The sequence below is a fragment of the Trichoplax adhaerens genome, genomic scaffold (assembly GCF_000150275.1).
Source record: "Trichoplax adhaerens TRIADscaffold_5 genomic scaffold, whole genome shotgun sequence".
Classification (NCBI taxonomy): domain Eukaryota; kingdom Metazoa; phylum Placozoa; class Uniplacotomia; order Trichoplacea; family Trichoplacidae; genus Trichoplax; species Trichoplax adhaerens.
Window position 1 is genome coordinate 5,028,888 of NW_002060947.1, and position 24,650 is coordinate 5,053,537.

At 33.1% G+C, this 24,650-nt stretch overlaps 4 protein-coding genes across 4 annotated transcripts; 3 read left to right on the top strand and 1 right to left on the bottom strand.

Annotated features, from left to right (window-relative positions):
* Nucleotides 1-416: 416 nt before the first annotated feature.
* On the top strand, nt 417-6,052 carry TRIADDRAFT_56612 (uncharacterized protein; the record flags this gene model as incomplete). Its single annotated transcript, XM_002112477.1, has 19 exons — nt 417-464; nt 1,548-1,575; nt 2,328-2,359; nt 2,827-2,868; nt 3,001-3,056; nt 3,161-3,214; nt 3,420-3,508; nt 3,793-3,860; nt 3,944-4,027; nt 4,105-4,149; nt 4,274-4,336; nt 4,740-4,796; nt 4,893-4,964; nt 5,089-5,142; nt 5,250-5,300; nt 5,378-5,446; nt 5,532-5,606; nt 5,772-5,822; nt 5,960-6,052. 19 exons carry the CDS (start codon nt 417-419, stop codon nt 6,050-6,052), a joined length of 1,131 nt encoding a protein of 376 aa, XP_002112513.1.
* Nucleotides 6,053-7,959: 1,907 nt separating this feature from the next.
* TRIADDRAFT_56613 (uncharacterized protein) lies at nt 7,960-14,574 on the top strand (the record flags this gene model as incomplete). The annotated part of the gene is made up of 15 exons (XM_002112478.1): nt 7,960-8,448; nt 10,828-10,883; nt 11,094-11,141; nt 11,554-11,636; nt 11,958-12,043; nt 12,145-12,234; nt 12,374-12,418; nt 12,520-12,588; nt 12,713-12,787; nt 12,879-12,950; nt 13,317-13,370; nt 13,528-13,578; nt 13,854-13,925; nt 14,223-14,280; nt 14,477-14,574. 15 exons carry the CDS (start codon nt 7,960-7,962, stop codon nt 14,572-14,574), a joined length of 1,446 nt encoding a protein of 481 aa, XP_002112514.1.
* A 1,549-nt stretch (nt 14,575-16,123) lies between these two features.
* TRIADDRAFT_24848 (uncharacterized protein) lies at nt 16,124-19,111 on the top strand (the record flags this gene model as incomplete). Its single annotated transcript, XM_002112479.1, has 11 exons — nt 16,124-16,291; nt 16,515-16,889; nt 17,190-17,278; nt 17,374-17,438; nt 17,751-17,872; nt 18,047-18,137; nt 18,282-18,336; nt 18,415-18,493; nt 18,584-18,679; nt 18,823-18,911; nt 18,994-19,111. 11 exons carry the CDS (start codon nt 16,124-16,126, stop codon nt 19,109-19,111), a joined length of 1,347 nt encoding a protein of 448 aa, XP_002112515.1.
* Nucleotides 19,112-19,781: 670 nt separating this feature from the next.
* TRIADDRAFT_56615 (uncharacterized protein) lies at nt 19,782-23,831 on the bottom strand (the record flags this gene model as incomplete). Its single annotated transcript, XM_002112923.1, has 14 exons — nt 19,782-19,916; nt 20,008-20,186; nt 20,294-20,420; nt 20,508-20,612; nt 20,686-20,810; nt 21,067-21,166; nt 21,260-21,339; nt 21,421-21,455; nt 21,546-21,637; nt 21,749-21,805; nt 21,924-22,029; nt 22,179-22,267; nt 23,624-23,689; nt 23,817-23,831. The coding sequence occupies 14 exons, from the start codon at nt 23,829-23,831 to the stop codon at nt 19,782-19,784; spliced, it is 1,311 nt and encodes a 436-aa protein (XP_002112959.1).
* Nucleotides 23,832-24,650: the final 819 nt, after the last annotated feature.

Here is a 24,650-nt window from a genome sequence, read left to right on the forward strand (position 1 = left end):
AAGTAAGGTTAGATTACTCGTTGGTAACTTTCAATATGAAAATACTTTAACTTGGAGTCACAACAGTCTATAAGCAAGAAGAAAATAATTGTGTAGACTAGACTCGACGGTATTGTAGAGCACATTATATAAAAAAAGAAATGTTTCGGCAATCTCGAAAGATTTACCGTTGATTCTCCCAACTCCGTTCCACATAGTATAAGATTGGACAGTTGATCAACAGTGTAGAAAAGCTTTCTACTGCATCTAACCGTAGTTCTAATTGATCAATAACTGTAAAAATGAATCAGGAGTACGGTATTGGTTTATTTAACCGTGAGCCTATCACTACCAAAATTGATCAATCGCACAGATAGGACTGCAACTAGTAACTGTACTATACACAATTTAAAGTGGCGTGCTAGGTAAGCACCAGCATGGACTTCTACATGCATAAATCGGGCATCTACAAGTCCATGGCAACGGTGAGATAAATTTATGTTGCTGCCGCACTTCATTGCAGTATTTTACTCTACTTTACAGAATAAATTGCGTTGGACCGAAGTAAATACTCTCATACGGTGTCTTGAATAGTTTTACACTGGACTGTCGACTTTTCTAGCCCTGTCTCAAAGTGCTTGCACATCGCTAGTTGTCAATTTTACTAAAGAAAACTTAGAAATTTAGTGATCATGTCTCAATCATCGTCGTACTACAAGACAAGAGTCATCATTTTGCAGGCCCCACCGGCTGCAAATTGGCTATACTTTGGCTTAAATGGCGCTGCTACGTCTTCGTTTTCAATCAGAGTGCAATGTCTAAGACAGCTTCGTATGGCCATAGTAACGCTCGTTGGACGAAAAAGTCAAGTGAGCATGCTTCCCAAATGATGGTCTGGCAGCGCATCAGAATGTCCGGACGTCCGTATCCACACCGTAACCCCTACAGGTCAACAGAAATGGACGGCATAGTCAATAACGAACTGGCCATTTCACTGTGGTTTGGGTACTGTACTAAGGGAAGATAGTTTAACAAGTCCATCAAGCATCGGCAATTTTATTTATTTACTTGACAATCAACGTCATTTCCACTATTGGATCGAAGATACCGAATAGGAAATTGATTAATTGCACTTGTGGGAGTGTTACCAATTGCTTTGCTTATTGAAGTTAAAAGTCTTTCAGTCTTCGGCCTATCCGTCAGTACAGAGAAATTTCCGAGATTTCCCTTTAGCTAATAGTACCCAACGTGTCAAGATTGAGATCGACTACTGGAAATAAATCAACCAACAGGTTCCTCTCCAAATAAAAGTAGGCAACATCAATTAGGATTCAGCAATTGTTGTTCTTGTCATCGATTCAAGTAAGATTGTTTGCTTTGTGACTTCAAGCCTTGCATTGCTTATTTCTTAGCCAATGAGTAAATCAAATTTGAAATTTTTCCAGTACCTTGATGTTCATTCAATTGTACTGTTCTGTAATACTCCAATCCTTGTCACATTTTAAATGAATTTACACGACGTTATCCACGTTTCATTAGCAATCGACATAATCATTTCAATATTCAAGACAACATGGAAGGACGCCTATTATGACGGTAAGATACAAATATTGTCAATTGGATGAACGAACGATACTTTGGTTGCAACTATTAAATTGTGTCAAACAATCAAGAGAGTTTGCTTATTTGAAGATTTTAATATGTTCGTTATTATTGAACTTGCACTCCTTTTTTATAAATTAAAGTTTGCAAGTATTCTGTCTTTACAGTAAACACTGCAGAAGGGAGTGTTACACAGTGTGGAGCTTGTGCACTTATTTTTGCTATAGTTTGACATGCATCTTGATGATATTCAACCTTAGATGCACTGAATGATTTCGTCTTGCTCTCTGTATGATTATTTTTGTATATTTTCATATTTCCTACCAGGTAGCAAAGTTGATCATTTTGTATACTTGTGATAGATCATACCAGCACAAGATTGATAATTAATCGAAAGTATTCAAATCGCTTGAAATAATTCTGCCTGCATTATGGATGGTTATGGTAAGCTACTAGTATCGAAGTGTTTTAGTATACGTATGGTCTGAAAGTGCCGTCATATCATACTCTGATAATATCAGTCGAATTTGGTGCTGTGATATTTCACGCACTGTGATTTGTAGTCCTTCTGTATAAGATTTTATGTTGTATTTGTAAATATGTGCTTATAACGAGACTATCCAACGATGGGCAAACACTATTCTTTCGTTTTCCAATTTACAAACGTATATGAAACGGTTTACCGATACGTACTGTACTTGCCGGTTCTGGTTATCCTGTAACTAATGCTTATTATTTTAATACAGATGCTAAACAGCTGAACAACGATAATAACCAGGTTAGTATGTGTACGAGTATGCTAAAACTCTGAAGATGTCATGCCGTCGTGAATAATGTCATTGAAGGATTAAACCTGATTTCTAATAAAGTTTAAAGTTTAATGTTTACTCTACGCGAACTATATGATGTGTTTAAACTAACTTCCTTATACACATATTTCATCATAATTGTACGCCAACAAATGACCATTTGTAACTACGTTATTACTTTGCCGAGCTATTAATGCATTGGATACGTTTACACACTTAACATACTTTAGTAAAAAGTTATGTAGCTATTATACCTTAAACCTGAGCTGAAGGGTACCATTTACCGATTCGAAATTTAAATAAACTAGTTTAACATTATTACAACAATTAAATCGATTATATAATTATACAAGTAATAAACTACTTAAGGAATCTTTAATAACTGATTAATTATAGCATATGTATTAGTTTTAACACTTATTGTTGCTGTCTTTAGAATTCAAATACAGTCGAAAATGAGTTAAGCTTGGCTTTGCAGGTACAGTAATGCAGTACTGCAAATATTCTCATGCAAATAATTAGAATTCATTTTAATTAATTATTATTGTAAATTATGGCTTACATATACCGATGTGGTAATTTTTTCTATGATCCTATTAAATATATGCAGAATCTATGGTCAGCAGCATCATCGGCAAATTTACTAGATCAACTTAATCAATTAGAGTAAGTAGCTGAATAACGATATTATTTCTGTGAATATTCATCATATTGATAGTGTAACGTAATTTAGATATTGTTGTGAACTAAATCCCGATTTTGCCTGACAGGCAATTTAATTTCCTTAGTAATCATGAACAAGATTTGCTAAATCATAACTTTAGGTAAAATTTTTATTATAAAATTGTTGAATAATGATCTAAACTTAAGCTTATTAATTGTATTTGTAATTGCTAATAGATATGATTTAATACCAAAGCTACTTAATATTTTTCAATGGCATAATTGGTGAGAAAATTCCCATTTGTTGATGCATCTTTTTACGTTTTTTTATGACATTAACACTAATAACTGAGTTTAAAATCATAGCTTTGAAATACAGCTTGAAGCAATGCAGGTCCTTGCGCTGCTAGTAAAGCTTGATAGTCTGAGCCCAATTTTAACTAAACTTCATACAGGTTAGTACCCAAATGTTTCTTTCAAGTACTGATATCGTTCAAGGACTTTTTCATCAATACATCGATTGTTCAATCTATGATTTTTGCTGTAGATGGGATTTCATTATTAGTTAAATTACTTTCGTCGCCTTATGATGAACTTGCCATAAAATCATTGCGCGTTCTTCAAAATTACACATGTAATACTTGATTTGATGATCAATTAAAGAGCGGTTTTCTAATATAATGTATCGTTGATAGCATGTGATACTGATTGCATGTAAATTTTTAATTTTGCTAATTAGCGTATGAATACGTTTTAAATTGTGGCTTAATCCAAGAATTAGCTAAAGTTATAACCTTGAACAAATCAGTAAGGAAGATTTAAGAGATGTGTAGTTATTTTTTTGCGCTTAAAAGTTGGTAAGGGTCTAAAGTTTAAATTTTTATATATAGGTACAATTCCTTAGAGCGGCTGCTTCGGCTTTGAAGCTAATAGCTCGAGGAGAAGCTTCGTTAAGAAATGAAGTTGTTATTGACGTAAGATTATGGTTGTCTGGGATAGATTGATACCTCATTACGATTGAGCTAAAATTTTGTTCTAATTTTGAATCAAGTTACTGGGTATCGTAACTGTCCTTATACAATTTGATGATATTGAGGTATATTTAATGTGAATAAAGTTTTTCAATTATTTTAATAATGGATTGTTACAGTATTTTTTAGTCAGTTGTAATCAAAATATTAATTACCATGATTCTTGACGTGTCATTATGGTTATTATAGCTTATTTGTAACATTATATGGACATTAAAGTACTTAACAGATTATAGGGATGAAAATGTTCAGGTATGATACCTTCAACTTACATACGTTAGATGATATTATTCTGTATATGTATACATATATATAATAGCTGGAGATGAAATTTTGGAGATAAATCTTTCAAATTGTCCACTTCTTTTAATGTATATTGTCCTTAGTGTTTCGTTTAACTTTTATTTTATTTTTACCTGCATATTTTTGTTATTTTCAAACAGAATGCAATTGATGCTAGAGTTATTCCACGAATTTTTGATATACTTGCAAGTGGATCACCTGAATTATCTGTAAATTACCCTTAATCATTCTCTTACTTACTTGTAAAATTTAAGAAAGTCTTATGACACTAGTAATGTAATAAAGTGTTAAACTAGCACTGCTACTTATGCTAAAAATCATATTATGTATTTGGTATTCTTTATAACTGTAGACACCAGCGTTGAAAACTTTAGGAAATGTAGTAGCCGGTAATAGTAAGCAAGCTAAGGTATAAGTGGTATATTTGCACGCTTCTGGGAATAAAATTTTTACTAATGGGTTGATATGCAAATGTGTAAAATGGCTTTTGAATTCATTCTAATAGTTTGTGGTTGATATGAAATTGTTACCGCTATTGAAAAAGTTGCTAACAAGATCTGATAGCTTGCAACAAAAAGTGAGTTTTAAAAAATTCCCAAGTTGATCTACAAATTTCTCACCATTGTAAAGATTAACGCTGGCAGAACTCAGATACTTACACTAAAGGATGAATTTATTTGTGTGGTGTATGTCAATCATAGGAAATTTTTTGGGTGTTTTCTAATGTTGCGGTAGATGAATCTAGATTGCTTCAGGTATTGCTTATAACTTAGGCATAAATAAAGCTGTAAAATGCTCTACGTTGGCTTTACTGATTGATACTCTTGTCAGCTTTTGCTAACTTTTACGTTTTCTTACATAGCAACTTATAAATGAAGGAATAGTTTCGATGATGCTTAATTATATACAAGAGGTAAGTCACTTAATCTATTCAGCTGTCATATTGAAATATATTATCTTGGTTATTGTGATTTATATTTAAATAATTAGGAATCAGTAGTCAGTAACGAAGCAATATGGGTAATTTCTAATGCGATTCAGTATGGAACTGAAGCACAGGTTTGTTGATTTCTATTTTTTTTCTCAAAAGTAAGGGAATTATGCCGAATCTAGAAAGTTCTTTATACGATAAATGTATCAATAGGTGTTGCAGCTATTGGAAAATTATAATCTAACGGAATTTTTATGCAATACCTTATTAAAATTTGAAAATTCACAGGTACTCTTTTTGAGTTTATCACCGATACTACACATGCACAGTACATATTGGTAGATAGGTGTTTATAAATATATAGTTTTATAACTGAATCTTTAATTGTTCAAGATTTTAATACTTGTTTTCAATATGTAATAGTTCTGTGGCTTTTTTTTATGACGATTTAAGGTTCTATACAACGTTATTGTTGCTATGAGTGCGTTATTAACGAAAATCGAGGTTTGAGAATCGCACTGTTTGCACTGGTGGTTGCAGTACTTATATAATTTAAAAATTTTTTGTACATAGAGCGCCAGTTTCTCTCATTGATATAGTATAAATTAATTGATGATAGCATTGTATTAAATATAATTTAGGGATTCCCGGATCTATCCGAAACATTACAAGCAAATGGTCAGGAATTTTACTTCCATTATTTTGTTGATACGCTCTTGTTTATTGACGGCTAGTTGTATTAAATAATTAGAAAGAGTTACTATACTCTATTACACTAATGTTCGTTAGTTGTTCCAACAATAGTTTCAACATCTTTGTACGTATAACAGGTTATTATTTTGATCATTGATTATCACATTACAGATCTAAAAATTAAAAATTTTTGTAATTCGTATTCATTAGTGAGTTACTTTGAAATCTAATTTATGATCGACGTTTAAGCACACTCCTTTTACAATAATTTTTTTGATTTTGATTTTCTATGCTAATTTTTTGTTCCTTCGGGTCTATAGTTTGGTACTTTAGTCTCTAAGTATATAATAGCTTTCAGTACATTATACAAGATGATTGTAAGATATATCTAAGAATGAAAGTAGATCACTCCATTGTGCTTGTGTTTAATAGCCAAAATATTGTATGAATGTACGAGTATGATAGCGGCAACCCATTGCTCAACCCAAACACAGATAGGATACTTGTCATCAATTTTCAAGAATCATATCAATTCGATAAATTTTGTAATAATCTATTTTATAATTAATATTTCTTGTTTCAGTTTTGCAGAAGATTGAATTTTTGAGTAATCATCATCATCAATCGTGGTTAAATCTTCCAGCTAATCAACTATTGGTAATAATAAATGGAAAGTACGAAAAGCAAAAACAGTCCGAACTATGCAGTAAATATGATATTGATGACCTTACATAAAGCGGAGTTTTCTGCACTAGTAATTGACTTAATACTTAAACACTGTTATTCAAGATTATCTTTCACATGGAAATATTAGAAATATTAATTGAAATAGAAACAATTAGGTGGATTTTGTAAAGTTTTTTATTCAACATAACAGCGAATTTGTCGAATGTTCATAACAACATTTTATTAGGGATTCAGTAATCAGTGATTACTGTGCAATGTTATCTATGCAATAGTAGCAACCTACGATGTTGAGATAACAAACTCTTATTACGAAAGTTAATAGTATTTAATTGTTGTATATTAGTTATATAAACATGTATCATACTTGTAATATTGTTGGATGATGTCACAGGTCGTGCTGTATGTTAACGGAATAACGTCAATCGTTTTAGTTGATGTATTTTGATATGAAATTATTTAAAAATGTGTTTAGCATGAAATAAATTGTAGGATGCAGGTCTATGAACTGAATGGGTATGGGTATTTTTCTATAGTATGGTATGAATTTTTTTAAGTCCTCCTTGTAAACAAACTTCCATTCTAGTTAACATAGGTTATTCGACTTGGCGGTATCCTCTATTATAGATTAGCATAGCATGAACTTTCGATGATACAAGACTATTCAAAGTACTATCGCAGTATCGATGTCGCTTCTGCACATGTGTTGTATTCTTCTAAGAACTCTATTCTAGCAGTACTTCATAGTTCAAGAAAAACAAGAAGGAGGTCCTTCTCTTTTGCTTTTAGTGGTCCCAAACTGGATGTAACATGCTCGAGCTCGCACAGTGCGCAAATATAATGATGATTGTTGAATAATTTATTAATTAATTCACAATTTGGCTGTTCAATATCCAATCATTTGTGCGACTGGATCATTCAATAGATAGCTACCTTTACTTACAAAAACAAACACTACTAGAGAAAATGCAGAAGGCATACAATTTTACAGCTTGGAAAGTAAATGTTGGGAAGGATTTTGCAGATACCTATTGCCGGTGTGCGAGCTAGAGACTTTCTCTAGCGCAGCTATCGGAAAAATCTTGATTTCTACAGCATAGTGTACACTGTACACCATACCATACAGGATAGCCGCACCCCTACTGTACCATACGATATCGTATCGCTACACTCAAGAGTAGGTTTATAGTACCGTTAGATCATTTAAGACCGGCGATACTGGTTCGGACTAGTTCGGACCGGTTCGGACCTCTTCCAGTACTGTATGAAGTCAGGGATCGTTCTTTCGTGGATACGGACAGAATTTGCACACTCCGGACCGACACTTGTCTTGGTAAACAGTCAAAACATTCCGATCAAGTGGAAAACATTTCTTTACTGCTTCCAAGTTCAGCCAGTTTGGACGCCGATTGAAATCTTCTTCTGTGACGTTAAGACAAAAATCCAATCAGCAATTTATTTTTCATCTCACGTTGTGGCTTTGGATGAAGTAAATGATAAAATGAATCGACAAATTGATGATGATGATAAGAGTGAAGATGATGACGTGATCAATGAACACCGTCTTGTCAATAACAGCAATAGTGGTGATGGCCGATCGCTAGAGTCTAGAAATAATCCGTTATTATGGATTGGATCTTCGGAGAAGCAATTTTATCGAGCTGAAAATGCAAATCAAGAGGATAGCATGAAAGCTAAGTTGAATGCTTGCTATCGAGATGCTGTTGTTCAGGGGCTGAGTAATATTAACAAGGTAAAGTGGCGAAATGCCGGCTTGAAAATGCGATCGATCATACCCACCATGATATTTTTATTGTACGATTGATCTTGATGATGTTGTGTAGACGGTAAAGAAAGAATGAGTCTATGACATAATCTTGATTAAATCATGTTAATACTGTAAAGAATCGAATGGCGTAAATTCACTTAAAATTGTAATTCAATCGATAACTAATTTATCTGTGATTGTGCTATTACTGATTAAACAAGGATGCATCGTAGTTGGATTGAATTAACTTTTTCCAAGTACTGTACAGTAGGCGTAGAGCCCGCGCTACTACTTTCTCTTCATACAATTCTCCTTACACATTGTAATGGTCAATTTGATAAGTGCCAGTAGCTGTGGATTATTTGACTTGTTATTGCTATACCTACTTGAAATGATGTTGAATAGGCAGACGTATGATAAATACTGTAAAAGTAGTACTAATGTTAAAAGATACATACAGTACGATGACTACAAATGCAATAGCTATGTCAATCATAATAACTATAGTACTAGCAATTGAATCTAATGAATACTCAACCTACTTAAAACTTATATTGAATAGATATAAGATAAGGTAGAAGTCGTTCAGTTTTAGCTTATTAAGTATTGACTGTTGTAGGAGTAATTAAACCTAACGAATGCTGAAACTGATTAAATTTTATATTGGATAGACATAGGATAATATAGAAGCAGTAAAGTTTTAGCTTATTCATGATTGACTATAGTACTAGCAAATGAACCTAGCGAATGCTGAAACTACTTAAACTTATATTAAATAGACATAGGTTAACTTATATCGAATAGATGTAGGATAAGGTAGAAGCAGTAAAGTTTTAGCTTATTAATCACTGACCATAGGACTAGCAATTGAATACTGAAGCTATTTAAACTTATATTGAATAGACATAGGATAAGGTAGAAGCAGTTAAATTTTAGTTTATCAAGTATTGACTATAGAACTAGCAATTAAACCTAATGAATGCTGAAACTGATTAAACTTATTTTGGATAGACATAGGATAAGATAGAAGCAGTAAAGTTTTAGCTTATTAATTGTTGACTATAGTACTAGTAATTGAACCGAATGAATCCTGAAACTACTTACTTTTATTGAATAGACATAGGATAAGGTAGAAGTAGTAAAGTTTTCGCTTCTTAATTATTGCTATGCGTTCATGTCATAAGTGCAGAGGAGAGAGATGGGCTATGGAATTATAATCTCAAATAATCTAAACTAGGGTTTTATAGTAAAGTTGACTTGTGCGCTAGGTGGAATGAATAAGTACTGAAAATACTCTTACTGATATTGTATATTGAATCGACAAATGAGAACTGCAGCAGAAGATATCGCGAGATAAGCCAATGGTTCTTGCCACACTTACGTTTGATAAGTACAGTAAAAATAGGAAAATAACTATGGGTTAGGTTCATGATAATCATCGCTGCTCATATCTTTTACTGATATATAACGAGCTGGGCCTTAGTACAGTGAAAAAGAGCATTGGTAATATTTTATAATTGGACAGTATTTAATTTAAGTATGATATTAACAAGTATATCGAATCGATAATCTTAATAATTAGCTTACCTTGGCTACGGAATAGATTGCTAGACACGAGCTTTGAATAAGTAACTGGCGATCCATGAGTACGAGCACGTATCATAGGATATTCTATTAGAATGCTCAAATTAGTGCTGAGTTGAATTAAAAACGTTCTCCCTGTGATGTAAAATCGTACCGTGGACCTTTTTGTACTAGCACTAAATATTGGATACAATACATACTTAGTGAGTTATTACTTTCTATAGATTAAAACAACACAATTTTTGTTCCAATAAGGAATAAGTTTATATAAAACTAAAAACTAAAGTAAGTGTTCCTACTTGAGCATCACGGTAAGGTAAAACGGGCCTTTACCATACTTATAATTTGCTATTTATTCAACCTGTCAATAACTAGATTACTGTACGACGGTAGTTTTAGCGAAAGCGTAATGATAGCTGTTGTTTGATACCTATTTTATTTTACCATACTGTATTAGTGAAGTAAAGTTCAGGCGTTTCGGCAGCCCTTTACCTGAAGCGGTTATTGATTAATTTTATAAACCTATTTCCCCTTGTAGCGCCGACAAAATGGACACTATGTCCCTATATTACAATATCGAAGAAAAAGGGTTATTAGAGACAGAGTATTGGTAGTACTTGTATAGTCGATGTCTTTATGTTTAATAAATTGCATTGTAACAATTTATAACTTTATAGGATATAGCAGCTGACAAACTAATGAATGTCTAGATTGTATTTTAATTGTGAAAGCATGCAAATCTCACCAATCTCATTATTGATGTTACAATAATCTATTTAGAAACTGCGAAGTACGACCGATGATGATGAATTAAAGAGAATATTAGAAGCTGCTAGGTAATCTTTCCGCAATACTGTATAAAATCCAAAGAACTGAATACTAGCGATTATCGAAGACCTATCGTGGCATTATTATAATATCTGAACTTAGACTATACTAAGATGAAAAATTAATTTTTAATATGTGGAAAGTAGATATTGTATAAATAGTATTGCTTTAATTTAGCTTACATAGTAATTTCTTTACTTCATTATGTAAACTTACAGGACCATTTTAACAACACCACTTAGATTACAAAGGGATTATGTTAACAGGTTTAGTATTGGATTTGATTCATGATAGTAATTACTTTATCGATTAATGTTTATAATGCTTTATTTCACTACAAATATATGTTACAGCGATGATATGATCAGAAATCTTCTAGACTGTATGAGGAATTGTTTTGAGTAAGCTCTTATGCATGATCGTGCTAATACCAGTAGTATTAATTGTGATTATGTTACTAAGCTAGTTTTATCATATAAACTAAAGCAAACGTGTACGAAATCAAATTATGTATTGTTGGTGATGATACAAAAGTACTTACGTTACCACGTCTGTTAGACGTAGCTGATCGCTAGAAATATGGAGAATTAAATATTTAAATATAGATATAGGAAAAAGTTATTTGAACTATACCCTGTACTTCTAACTGAACCTTAAAGTATTGTCTTCGTATTACAGCGCTGAATTGCAACTATTGGCTGCTGAAATTTTACGAATGATTGCTGTTGAAAAAGGAATATCTGTGGCTACATTTGATGAAGGTAAGGAGCTGTTTCATAGCTGTATATAGGGAAATTGGTAAATGATGAACAAGATGAAGAACAAATAGTATAATGTTCCCGTTCTTAATATCCAATTTTAAGTTAGCAACATTAATTGATTTGAATCACTGATTTAATTAGCTACAAGAATAGCTGTGCCTATTTTACTGAAGCTACTTAGCAGTTGTAGAACCGACATCGCAATACGAGTACTGCAGGAAATTGAAAAAGCTGAAGGTCATTGATAGCAGAATTATTCATATAAATTTTGATAACCTTCAAAGTAATGAAATTTTCTTTCTTATCATTATTTTGATAAAGATGACGAAGACTTCAGATACAGCATTGATTTATACTCTAAAGGATTTGCGTCATTAATCGGAGATATTATTAAAATCGATGAGCCGGTCTGCCCATTTTTTTTACGAAGTCACTTTATTTCATGCTGGATATTGCGTGATTGATGGGCTTGACTGTGACTAACTAGCTTCATTTTCGGATATTATAGGTTGCATTACTGAGAGCAGCAACTGCAGCAATTAAAATTCATTTATCCAATAGCGATTTATATATTGTACCTTATGTAAAGTTTCAGAAGGTAAATTATAGAATACTATTACTCAACATACAGAAATTGACTTAATGAATTAGTGTGTGTTTGCTTTTACATATAAACTGTTTTAATAATATAAAATAGAGCATGTGATGATAGAAAGATTTTAATTTACTTACTTTAGCTGATGCCAAAACTCTTGCAACTAATGCAGCTAGATGACATTGAGGTAGGTTATAAGCATATGTATGACCTTTACATTGATTAATTAATCAATAAATTAATTCGATGACATTTGGTTTAACTGTAATCATGAATGCAAACATATAGATCCTAGCCAATGTGTGTTATTCTGTCATTCAGTTACTGAATCGTGATGATTACCAAATTATTTTAGAGGTGAGAAATGCTTTAACAGTGTAATATGCATCAATTTTACTTCTGCTTTAGTTAGCTCTTTCCGTATGAGTTTATGCGAAGAATAATGATTAGCTCAAAATTTCAATTTTTTTCATTGCAAAAGGAAATCACGAGATCCGAGGCGAAATTAGTCTCACGCCTTTTTTCGCTTCTCAGTAGTAGTTCGGCGATAGTTTTGGTATGGTAGGATTAATAACTCTCGTTATCAAACAAGAATTATCTTTCAAAACATTAAAATTTCTTTACATGTTATCATCATTTCGTTGTAGATTCCTACTATGAATTTATTAATTAAGTTAGTTAACGTCAGGACTAACATTTCTGGTAAACAACTAGCTCAGGTGCGTTTTACTTAAAAACTTAATAATTTTATTATATTATTTTAAGCTGCAAGTGGCAAACTTCACACTCAATCTTGGGTGATGGTGTTATTTATACCCAATTTTTTTAATTGATTGACAATCATATCTAGTTTTTATAGATGCAGATTTTAGCATAAGATTAATTAATACGCGTATCTTTTCAAAAAAATTAATGGATCAATATCCACTTTCAATTAGATATTGATTGACATGAAATTATTTCAACGACTATCAATACTACTTCAACATCCTCAAGCATCAGTAAAATCGGTGGAGTACATTGCAAATTTAAATAATTTTTTTATGGCATAAATCTTATGTTGTTACTTTTGTTAACTAATAAAGGTGGCTACGGTGATGGTTGAGAGCTTTCGCTGGTGGGATCGGGAGACTTTTTTGGTAATTATTTGTTAAAGTATTATGTACATTCTTGGGTGTAAATGATTTTAGTCGTAACTGTAACATATGTTAGCTACGGAATAAATTTCGAGACTGTTGCAATAAAAACTAGTATATAATTCTATATCTGAAAACATTAAATCATTGTGATTTTTAGAATATGCTGGATGAAGAGATTTTGGTCCCTATTTTAAGAAATTTTTGCCATGTTAGTTTCTCATATAATTGTTTTAACCAATAAGCGCGCTTGTGTATAGAGTTGCTAAAGATTATATCCTGCCAACGTAACAGGATGGATATAACATCAAGATTGCGGTTGCAATATTATCGAATTACATCATAAAAGTCAAAAACACTGACAAGGTACTAAAAATAATGAATTCAGAAATATCAATCTGTCAATTCATGAATTAATTTATTTCGGCTGATAGTCTTCATTCATGATACCATATTTTTTGTAATAAATTTTTATTCGTAAACTAGTTTGTAAAGTTGCTAGAATATGGTGTGGTTGAAGTTGGATGTAATTTGCTATTATCACCGAATAGAGAGCATGTAAGAAAGGGAATCATGTCGGATTATTTATATTTCATGTGTTATAGCACTAAGCAATTATAAATTATTGATCGTTGCATTCACAGCTACACGATGGGTTAAGACTAATGTACTGTCTTGCTATGGTAAGAAAATTTTTTGCGTCAATTGTACTAGTTTTTACTATTTTATCACTCAAAATTTCAACTAATTTATCACCTCTTATAGTATAAGGGTTATAAATTGAATGTTATTTGTTGGTAGTATCGGTTAAAGAGTGCTTTCCAATTTATTTAAATCCATTTCTTAATTGATCAGCGTGCTGGAAAAGAAAAGATGGAATATGCAGCTCAAGTTAGGATAAAATCAATGAAAGGTAGCGGTTGTAGCGTACCATAAAGCATACATAACTATAGTATATTATTAATTGTCGGATGCATGCCTATGCCATTATATAGACCTGATATAGTTACTTTGATTTAATTGATAACCATTACGCTAGTACGAGTACTTGCAGTTGTTAGCCCTTCATTTCGAGCTAAATAGTAAAAATCAAAATCCTTACTTTGTAGGTGCGCTCTATAAACTCAAAGAACTGCGAGCTCCCAGTAGCTTTATAACCCGAGAAGTTACAGCAGACATCTTGAAGAAGCTCAAAATAGATTTATGATAATATATTAAATGTTATATGATACGTATATCTTTTGTTCTATTCTTATCCTTAAAAATTTGTATTATTTGTTCACACACTTCTGAATTGAAACTTACTACACGACAGTGATTTATAATTTTACATTTTTAGCATGATTTTAATTTACGTTGATCTTATTAGTAAAATAACTATCTGTAAACCTAAGATACCGTATAGGGAAAAAATTTATAAGGATATATTATTAATCGATTAACTGTTATCTATTGATCCTATTCCGGATTTATGTCATATCATGATAAATTATGGTTACGTTAATCACTTTCATAACATGCTAATGATTAGGTAGGTAGAGCTCCTTTTTCATCTACCATGACTTAATCGAATTCAGTATCAACAAGTATTGCAGCAATGCTAGTTTTTTTATATCAAAAATCAGCACTCTTGCCACAAGTGTGCATATACAGTACATATGTGTCCACACGAATTTATGGTTATGATGTAATCATTCATAACCTAATGGATTTATTTATCCTGTGTTACTGTTTGTGATGCTTCTTATGTATTATCCTGATTTGAGAATATTTTTACCTACTTTTCTATAAATTAGCTGAGGTTTAATAATATCAAGTGATTGCTATGTATTGACGACTTGTTTACAAACAAATTGCATTTCAATAAATCATCAATCGGACTAATGATAAAAAAATGTTTTTCAGAAGTTTCCTTGCTTTAATATGTTGGTTCAATTGATCTTGTTTGCTTATGATTACGTAGTAGTAGGTGTGATAACAACTATTGATTAAGATTCGTTGCCGATGATGATGAGAAGAATACCTATTTTTGTTTACTTACCGTAATAAATTTCGATCATTTTTTATTTTTTCCTCAAGCCCTCATCAAATTAGGTGCGGATATTTTTAAATTGTGATAAATTAGCCAAGAAATTTCATTTTATTCTCCATACACTGTACTATTTCCAATCATTCGCGAATGCGTATTAAGACGTTAGAGGTCTTACATTTTCGCTCTCAGAAGCTATCGTTCTAGTATCATGCACGTACAGTATATTGCCTAGGTACAGTAGGTGTATGATTACGTTTATCAATCAGTAATTCGCAGCAGGATAAATTACGAAATACGAACAATATGCATGTTCAGCGGGTAGTCTTTGCCATTGCGTATATAAAGATTTCAGGACTGAAATGATAATTAAAATCCTGGCTTTTCTTCTTTATACTTGCCATGCATTCTTATCAACGATTTACTAGTACACTAAGTACTGTACAGTATAATATTCCCTTAATATTAATATTTAGAAACTGAATACTTTTTGATTCGTTAGCTTTGACAATAATATTGCGCTCAATTCAATTTAGTGATGATATTTGAGAGCCTCCATTACGATCTCTCGAGTGGAATTAAAATAAACTAAATATTTCGTATATATTTATTTTTTACTTGTTCGTGGCACTTGCCGGCTAAGCTAAAGCAAACGCCATTGGGTAGGTGTTAGGAGCTGTTACGCATGCGTCACAAAGTAGTTTCCGTCAAGATGGAGCAACACGATATGGTGTTGTTGATTGCTTTAGCTTTCTTTACTTTACTTTTTCTCTATTTTATGCCCAGGAAGAAGAATCGCCAACCTCCAGTTATCGGTGGCTATATACCATTAATAGGTTGCGCGATACAATTTGGACGAGATCCAATCCAGTTTATACGTCAATGTCGTGATAAGGTAAGCAATTACGTTAAGGTCTACGCTTTGTTGATGCAACAATTCGGAGACGTGTAAAACGCTCAGTATCTTGATGATGTTATGTACATCTAGTAGCAGCTCCTGACTTGCTAAATGCTTGGGCTGATTAGATTATTTTGTTAGTCTGATAACGAGAAAATACACCTATTAGAAATACTGAGTTTGTTAATTTGCTTCCTTTGTTTTAAATTATATCTTGCAGTATGGAAAGATTTTTACGTTATCTTTACCTGGACAGCGTTTAACCTTCTTACTGGATGCTAATGACTATGATAAATATTATAGTACCAATTGCGTCGATTTTCAAGCTGCAGTTCAACCAACATGCCAAAAAACTGCTAATATTACCAAATCAGCTTTTATTGATAGCCATTCTAAATTACACGATCTAGTTAAAGGAAGGCTGTCATCCAATTACCTGCAAGTATTATCGATCAAACTAAGCCAAAAATTTCATCAACAAAGTAAAAAACTGCCTCAAGATGTTGAGATGGAATTAATGGACATTGTCAAGACATTTATGTTTAAACCTGTCCTGGAATGTATGTTTGGTGATGATATACTATTTTCCAAGAAGGTATAACCTTTTGTAAATATCAAATCAAGTAATATGTGGCAGATGGTATATATTCTGTATTTTACAGGTGGTTAATATATTACCAATTGCATTACCGTGGTTACGCTCGTTAGTTATTGCATTCAGTTTGCTTTTTGAATTATTAACAAAGTCTGGGGATCCCGTGAAGACTTGAGAAATCGCTGCAAGCATTATACTATACCTCTATAGCTTGGATAGTGCATACAAGTGATCGATACAGTGCTTGAAATGGAAATCTTGATATAAATAATTTTTGTTATTTATGATGTTTGCTATTAGAGCGATTGTGAAGATTTGTGGCAGCAATTGAAGGATTTTGATGCTGATTTTGAAATGGGAGCACAAATTCCAGAAGTATTTCTAAGGTTGTCTGAGATTTTTAGTTAGGGAATTGTAGTGTAAATGAAATAATTCTGAAACAGTGTCTAACTTGTCCATATTGCATTTCTTGACTATTATATAGCAAGTGGGCTAAATCAAAACAGTGGCTATTAAGAAAATTTGAGCATGCGGTTCAACAAGCCAAAGGTTTTAATAATTTAATCACTTCGTTTGCCTGTTATTACCTTAACATTAACTTTGTTTATCTGAATATACTTGTACATCCTCCATGATGATGAAAATGGTCGATCTCATCTGCTCTTCTAACATTTCTTGATAGATGTAAACTCAGACCAGGATAACAATTCTAAGGTTGTTACATAATCGTCATATATTCAATTGCAACAATTTCTTGTAGATTTACTATCAGCCTTACTTGAATTTCTTAGTAAAAGAAACGTTTCAGGATTGCATCGAGTAACTTATAGAAATTAATATAACTATTACATTGCGTCTAAGTAATATTATCAATGTACTCTATACAGACTATTTTCCAGTCCTTACTGAGCACCGTCAGGAAAGATGCTGCTGCAAATTTTGGATTGCTGTTTTTTTGGGCAACCCAAGCTAATGCAATACCGGTTTGTATTATTATTCACTTTGCAATGTTACATTGTCCGCATGAAAAAACATTTATGCAGTGTCTGTGTGATCGATGTTTTCTTTACGTTTTTCAATTCTTCAGATTTTACGTATGTGAATGAAGCGTAATGCTCGTATATATGATTATGCATATGCTGTATATTTTTTTGTAGGCGGTTTATTGGAGCCTTATAAATATTTGTCAAAATCCACGTATATATGAAAAAGTTATGGAAAATTTACTATCTGTGTGGTCAACTGCAGGTACAAACAAAAAATTAATGGTCTGAAGTCTAATATAGATGAATTTCTGTATCAAAATTGTTAATTAATACCCATTATCTTAAGAAATTCTTTAATGTTAGCATTTTTTACGGAATACCGAAACTGTCCAATAATTATTAACAGATGATGAAGTGATGATTAAAGAAGAAGATATCAAACATCTATCCTACATAAAATGGTATTTTATATTTTTTTCGATCATTCGCAGCACTATTCCGTCCTAAGATATCAAAATATCAATCACACTCTAAAATAGGTGTATCTTAGAAGCGATAAGATTAGAAAGCCCAGGAGTGTCTTCTCCAAGAATGGTCACTAAACCTATTGAATTTCAGGTTCCTATACATCTGAAATTAAGAAATTTTGCTGCATTTCTTGTAAGCTAAGATAGCTATGATTGAAAACAAATTGAAAATCTGCTATAGAATTTTGTTGTTCCGCCTGGGAATATGATGGTTATAAGCCCATTTTGGTCGCATCGAGATAAGGACTACTTTACCGATCCTGATACATATAATCCTGTATGTGTAGCATCAATGACGAGCTTATTGTGGTACTAGTAAATATCATGACGTCGATATGCTATCTTATTAAACCATGTTACTTAATTCTACCGAAATTAAAGTGATATTATTGATGGAACTGATGGCAAATATTATCATAGGATCGCTGGTTGAAGATGAATAATACGAAAAAAGCTTTTATAGATGGATTCGTTGCATTTGGAGGTGGAAGATACCAGTGCCCAGGAAGGTTAGTATACTGTATACATTTATATATGACATGCACTTAAAGAGTTCTGGTATAAGTAATTATAAAAAAGGTAAAATTTTAGGTGGTTCGCTATCATGGAAATGCAAGTTTTTATTTCTTTACTTCTTTTAAACTATAAAATCGAATTGATAGACTACAAGCCTCAGGTTCGTTGTAACACTTTGAATTTTACTAAGTAGCATTTATAATATCCAACTTATGTCGAAGGAATCTGAGTTTCTACTTTATCTTACATAGAAACCGACACGTCTGGTAGGCCTCCAGCATCCGCATACTGCATGCATAGCAAAACTAAGTAGGCGAAACTCTTGTAGATAAAAATTTTAGCTACATTATGAACATCAAAAGATACAAATACTGCGATATGGTTCAAACAACGTTTTAATTCGACATCAGGAAGATATAATCAAGAATTACTGTAGCTACATATAGCTGAGCAAATGACCAATGTTAAATCTATGTCCAGAGTTACAACGCTGCAGTTGCTCTATTACTGAAACATTTTACTACAACTTGTTACAAGCTTACCACATTATTGTCTATCCAGATTATACCACAAATGTAAGCAAACTATAGGGCAGATATAATGTACTAACAAGCCCTTAGAATTTCATATTTGCAATGTTTGCCGAATTTTTGTTTTACTGTGAACATATCATACATGTAACTTCTAGTACATAAATAAATTCATCCATTTTGTACGTTAATATCTAATGCACCGCTTAATGAAGACTTCCTCAATGACCTCAACAAATTTTTTAGTCATGCAGAGAAAAATACTACTAGTGTGGGATGACTATATATGACTTAATTTAATGCCTATGGTTGTCATAAACGATAACATGCAATTTATGGCTTCCAATTAGGATCAAAGTGCTTTTTCAAGTCAGACCAACAAGTGTAATATTTTGGGTCAATTTTACGGCAAACTTCTTCTCCCCACTTGGTTAACGCTAAACCAAACGAAGTTTCAAACATAAATGCCTAATTGATATACAGATGAAATACAGTTAATATTTCTTTAGCAAAACCATATTCAGTATAACTTTTACAATCGTTCTCATTATAGCAATACCATAGTGCCTCCAATATGAAAGGGTTTAAGCTCTCCATTTGATGATTGCTCAAAACATTGAGTGTCAGGTCCATGAGGCGTATACATGCTGTGTAAACTAGCACCACCTGGAGCAAAACCTTCTTCCTTCGCTTCATATTGTCCCGAGATCAGTCCCATAAATTCGCTCATACAATTTCCTAAGTATCGATAAAACAGCATTATCAATCGTGAATATATATACATTATGTATATCAATGTCACAGCAGAAATAACTTTTAAGTGTTTGAAGCACGAAGAAACATACTGTGATAGTAAGGAGGTCTAAATGTATGCTCTTGTACAGCCCACCGGGGAGGAAAGATTACAAAATCTGCAATCGCAACACCAGGCGTATTGGAAGGAGCCGTAAGGACAGTAAATATTGAAGGATCCTGGATAGTAAGTAAAGTTTACACTTAGGTGTATGCAGCATTCTAAACTTGTGAAGTAATTTACTTTTGGAAGGTAAAATTAATTACCGCATGATCAAACTCAACAGCATTTATAACCATAAAGTTACTAAGATCATATTTATACGGAACAAAGTTTCCTCTCCAAGCAACAACATCAAATGGAGAATGATCCTGTGAAAGAAGTAGCATAGTTAAATACAGCGTTATAAATACCCACAATTGAAAATTTTCGATAATAAATTACCTGCATGGCGCAAAATAAATGTCCCTGATATTTATTAACGACCTGAAAGCCATCTTCGTATGTCTCATCGACAAAACTAGCCTTAGGGCTTAAGAAGTCGAAGGGATTTGCTAGCCCATTTGCACCTATAATTCAACAGAAACATTTTTCTATCAATGCTATATTGACAGTTGATATACAGCATAATAACAAACAAGTAAGCGAATGTAGAATGCAGGAAAAAGTGATTGCAACAAGCTTAATGCAATCAGAGCTGAAGCATTCCATTACAATTATATGTGTTTATCATAGTACCTAAAGCAGACTTTAATATGCTACTTAGCAATTCTATGACAAACATTTAAGAGTTACGCTAGTTCAGCATTAAATTATCATTATTACCAATCGGTCCTAAATTAGGTAACCGAAAATGAACGCCCCAAACTTCCAAAATATATCCTCTACTTGGTTCGTCAATTGCTACGGAAAAACGGATTCCGTGCTTTTAAGATAAAAATAGTTAAGGAACTATTTAAGATGTAGTTAAAACAAGTTACTATGACATAGTTATGCGTAAGCGAGCGACTTCACTTACTTGGATGACGCAAATTTCGTTAGGGTTTACATCTAGTTTACCAAATTCTGTAGTAATGCGTAACTTTCCTTTCTGTGGAACTGATATCGCATGGTAAATATTTAATAGTTAAGTTATTAATGTACATGATACGAGGTAAAATTTTCAAGAATGTAACGAACCAATTAAGAAATCACCATCGCTGTTATAGAAGCATCTACATTTGAATAGAATACAAACAAAGCCTTATTATAGGATAACCTGTATCAACTTGACTTAGCATGTTTTAAATTTTCGTGCCAAATACCTATTTGTCATAGATTTGTTGCAGGCATAGATATGAATCGCTGTGCCATTTCGTTCACGAGGACTGCCAGCACCGCACACAGTCGCCAATCCCTAAAATTAATATACGATGGTATTTTATACTATGCCTTACTAGGATACAACTGTAAGGATGTCTTTAATATTCGCACTTATGATTACTGAAAATATTTTAATTCAACGTACCTGGACAAAATCAATTTCCTGATCGTTTGAAGGAAGATCGAAAGGTTTCCAACGAAGCTAAAGATCGCATTTGAGATACGATATTATGATCACGATGACAAATTAAAGTAGCAATTAGCATTGCTTATAAACATAGTGTTAGAGTAGTACTTGAATTTATCGAAGTCAATTATACCTGATTAGGATTAGGATGCTGCTCATCCCAATCATGAGACAAATTTCCTCTTTCCATGGCTTTAAACGGTTCGTGCTGTACAGAAGGGTGGATTCGATACAACCAGCTGAAATGATACTTGATATTATAAATTGTTTACAAATGATTGACAAGCGTAATACCAATCTAAGCCAAAAAATCGGTACACCGCCAAACGAGCAGGAAACAAACAACATTCGTAGCTGGCTTTCAATTTTTATGTAGCATATTTAATACCTTCTTTGATTTGTCTCCCGAGGACAGGTAAATGCAGTCCCAGATATTTGTTCGGCATACAGACCATAAGGGCATTTCTGTGGACTATTCTGTTAATTGAGAAGTAAGTATATCTTATGCTTGGATAAATTTGGGATATATCCTTGTAATTAATTCAAATGTTATCTAACTGTTGTTTGAAATCTCAGTATTGTATAGTATCGTAAAGTTATATATTTCATTCTATAAGGTGTAAGTGCTACTGCCATGTTGAGTATTTCAAGATACATTTGATTGAAGATCATTCGCATAATGGTACCCATATAGAGTACTCAAATTGAGTCATCACTTTACTAACTTAATGAGACGAGATAATTAATCAGTTCAAATCATTACGATACAAAATTCTCACTGCGGAAAACAACGAATGATACATGCTTATTATCATGTGATTAATCCGACTTAATCCAATCATTATTTATAATTTATCACAACGGGCAAGAACTGGTATTCACTGTAATCTTGTCATTCAATTGTGAAAGTTGTGACGGGACAAGGGTATGCACAGAATGAAGTAAATGGTTGTATCATTTCGTCAAGCACGACAAGAAGGATGTTATACGCATTATTGTTGGGAATCTCATGATATTGTAGTTATAACATGACGATCACATGCTCGGAGTGCGGTAATTTACTATTTAACAATCATTTCATCCAGTATCGTACCACTGAAGTAGTCCAATATGTGAAAGCATAGACTGCTACAAAAGTATTTCATGGTGAACATGTCTTTACTCTTCAATTCTTTGCTGAAACTATTCAACTAATGATATGTGTTTATCGATACTTGAATAGCCCCAAGCAGCGTCGATTTAGTCAACGATCATAGGTTGAAATTTTAGTTTCAGTCAAGAATTGAAGAGTGAAGACCTTCTTGACGGGGGCCTAAGGTGCAGTCAACAAGTGAATTCACTATGAAGAAATTGATATCGATATGAAGATACAGTAGGGTGATCCAGATTGCAAAGTAATAATCAGTCAACGGCCTATAGGACTCAATATCATCGATTTGCAGCACCAAACGATTTAAGTAGTTACAGTATCTTTCGTCATTACAGTAGTAGGCAAATACAAACTGTCCTATGAGTGATGCAATGTGATGATTGCTACCGTATTTGTCCATTTGTCATACTACAGTAAAGTATGATAGCATCGATCAAAATTGGTACGATTTGTCTGTCTAGTTGATGTGAGATCGCATGAGTAGACATAGGACGAAAGCAGTGAACACTAATCGTCGATTCATTATTTTGTTAGACATTAGGAATGGAATAGGTAGTCACTTGGTGCTAGCTTAATCTTGAATGAAAATTACATTTCCTTCTTAGCATTACTCTAATTGAATTCAATGCATTACCATGGACTGTCAGATCAGTCTAAAAGTACAGTAGGTCATCTTCTCTTACCTGGCCCTTAGGTAAAGCGTCAGGCAAAGCTTCTGACGAGAATTCGTTACCAAATCCGGATAAATACTAACATATTGCATAGAATAATCATATTAAAACTAAAATGAACAAGATATTGAATGAACAAGCACTTGTTTCGGCCATAAATTCTATCAACACTGCTAAGGAATACTTTAGAGAATTATTATTTCACCTCCATTTCCGACATGATTATTGAAGCCGTCTGCTATGTGAAGCGAACGAGGATGACGTGCAATTGCCGTTTCGGGCGTAGGGGTACCCAAGGTATTTTGTTTTCCCTCTACAGTACGTACTGTACCAACGTACTGTACTGTAATCCAAGTCACGTACAGTACTGTACAGTACATTGTGCAGTTTACAATTAGTAAAAAAGAAAGAGAGAAAAGAAAGGGGGCGAACTCGAGGGTTTTGGCCCATTCAACGCCCGCTTCTAGATAAATAATCTGATACTGTGACTAGGCACAGTATAAGATTAGACTATCAGCTGGTCGACGTGATCATGCGACATGGAAGAACGTGACTAGTCGACAGCTTTCTATCTGTTGTTTGTCCAACATTGCATTTCAACAGCTACTACAGTACAGTAGTCGCTTACAATACAGCACGGTAGCAGCCTTAGCAGGATCATGTAGAGAAACCATGGAGCTTTATGAACTGTATAAAAGAAAAGAAATCAACCACAGGACACTATCGAGATTCAGGAATCACCATATTCAGTCATTCGGTCATACTACGGGAACAAAAAAAGGCACAAGTGGGTTGCGATACCGCGATGACGTCATATGTCTACTTTAAGTACAAAATTTTCCACTGTTTCTACTGGTCCTGCGTACCAGGCGAGAGTCTGCTCGTGGGGCTAAGCTGGGTGTGGCGGCGCGCACCTGTAATCGAGCTACTTCGAAGCTGAGGTAGTGAACTGCTTGAGGTCGGGGTTCTTACTGGTAGTTATCCTATGTCGATCGAGCGTCCACACTAAGCCTTGTGTCAATATGGGCAGTTAGAGGGA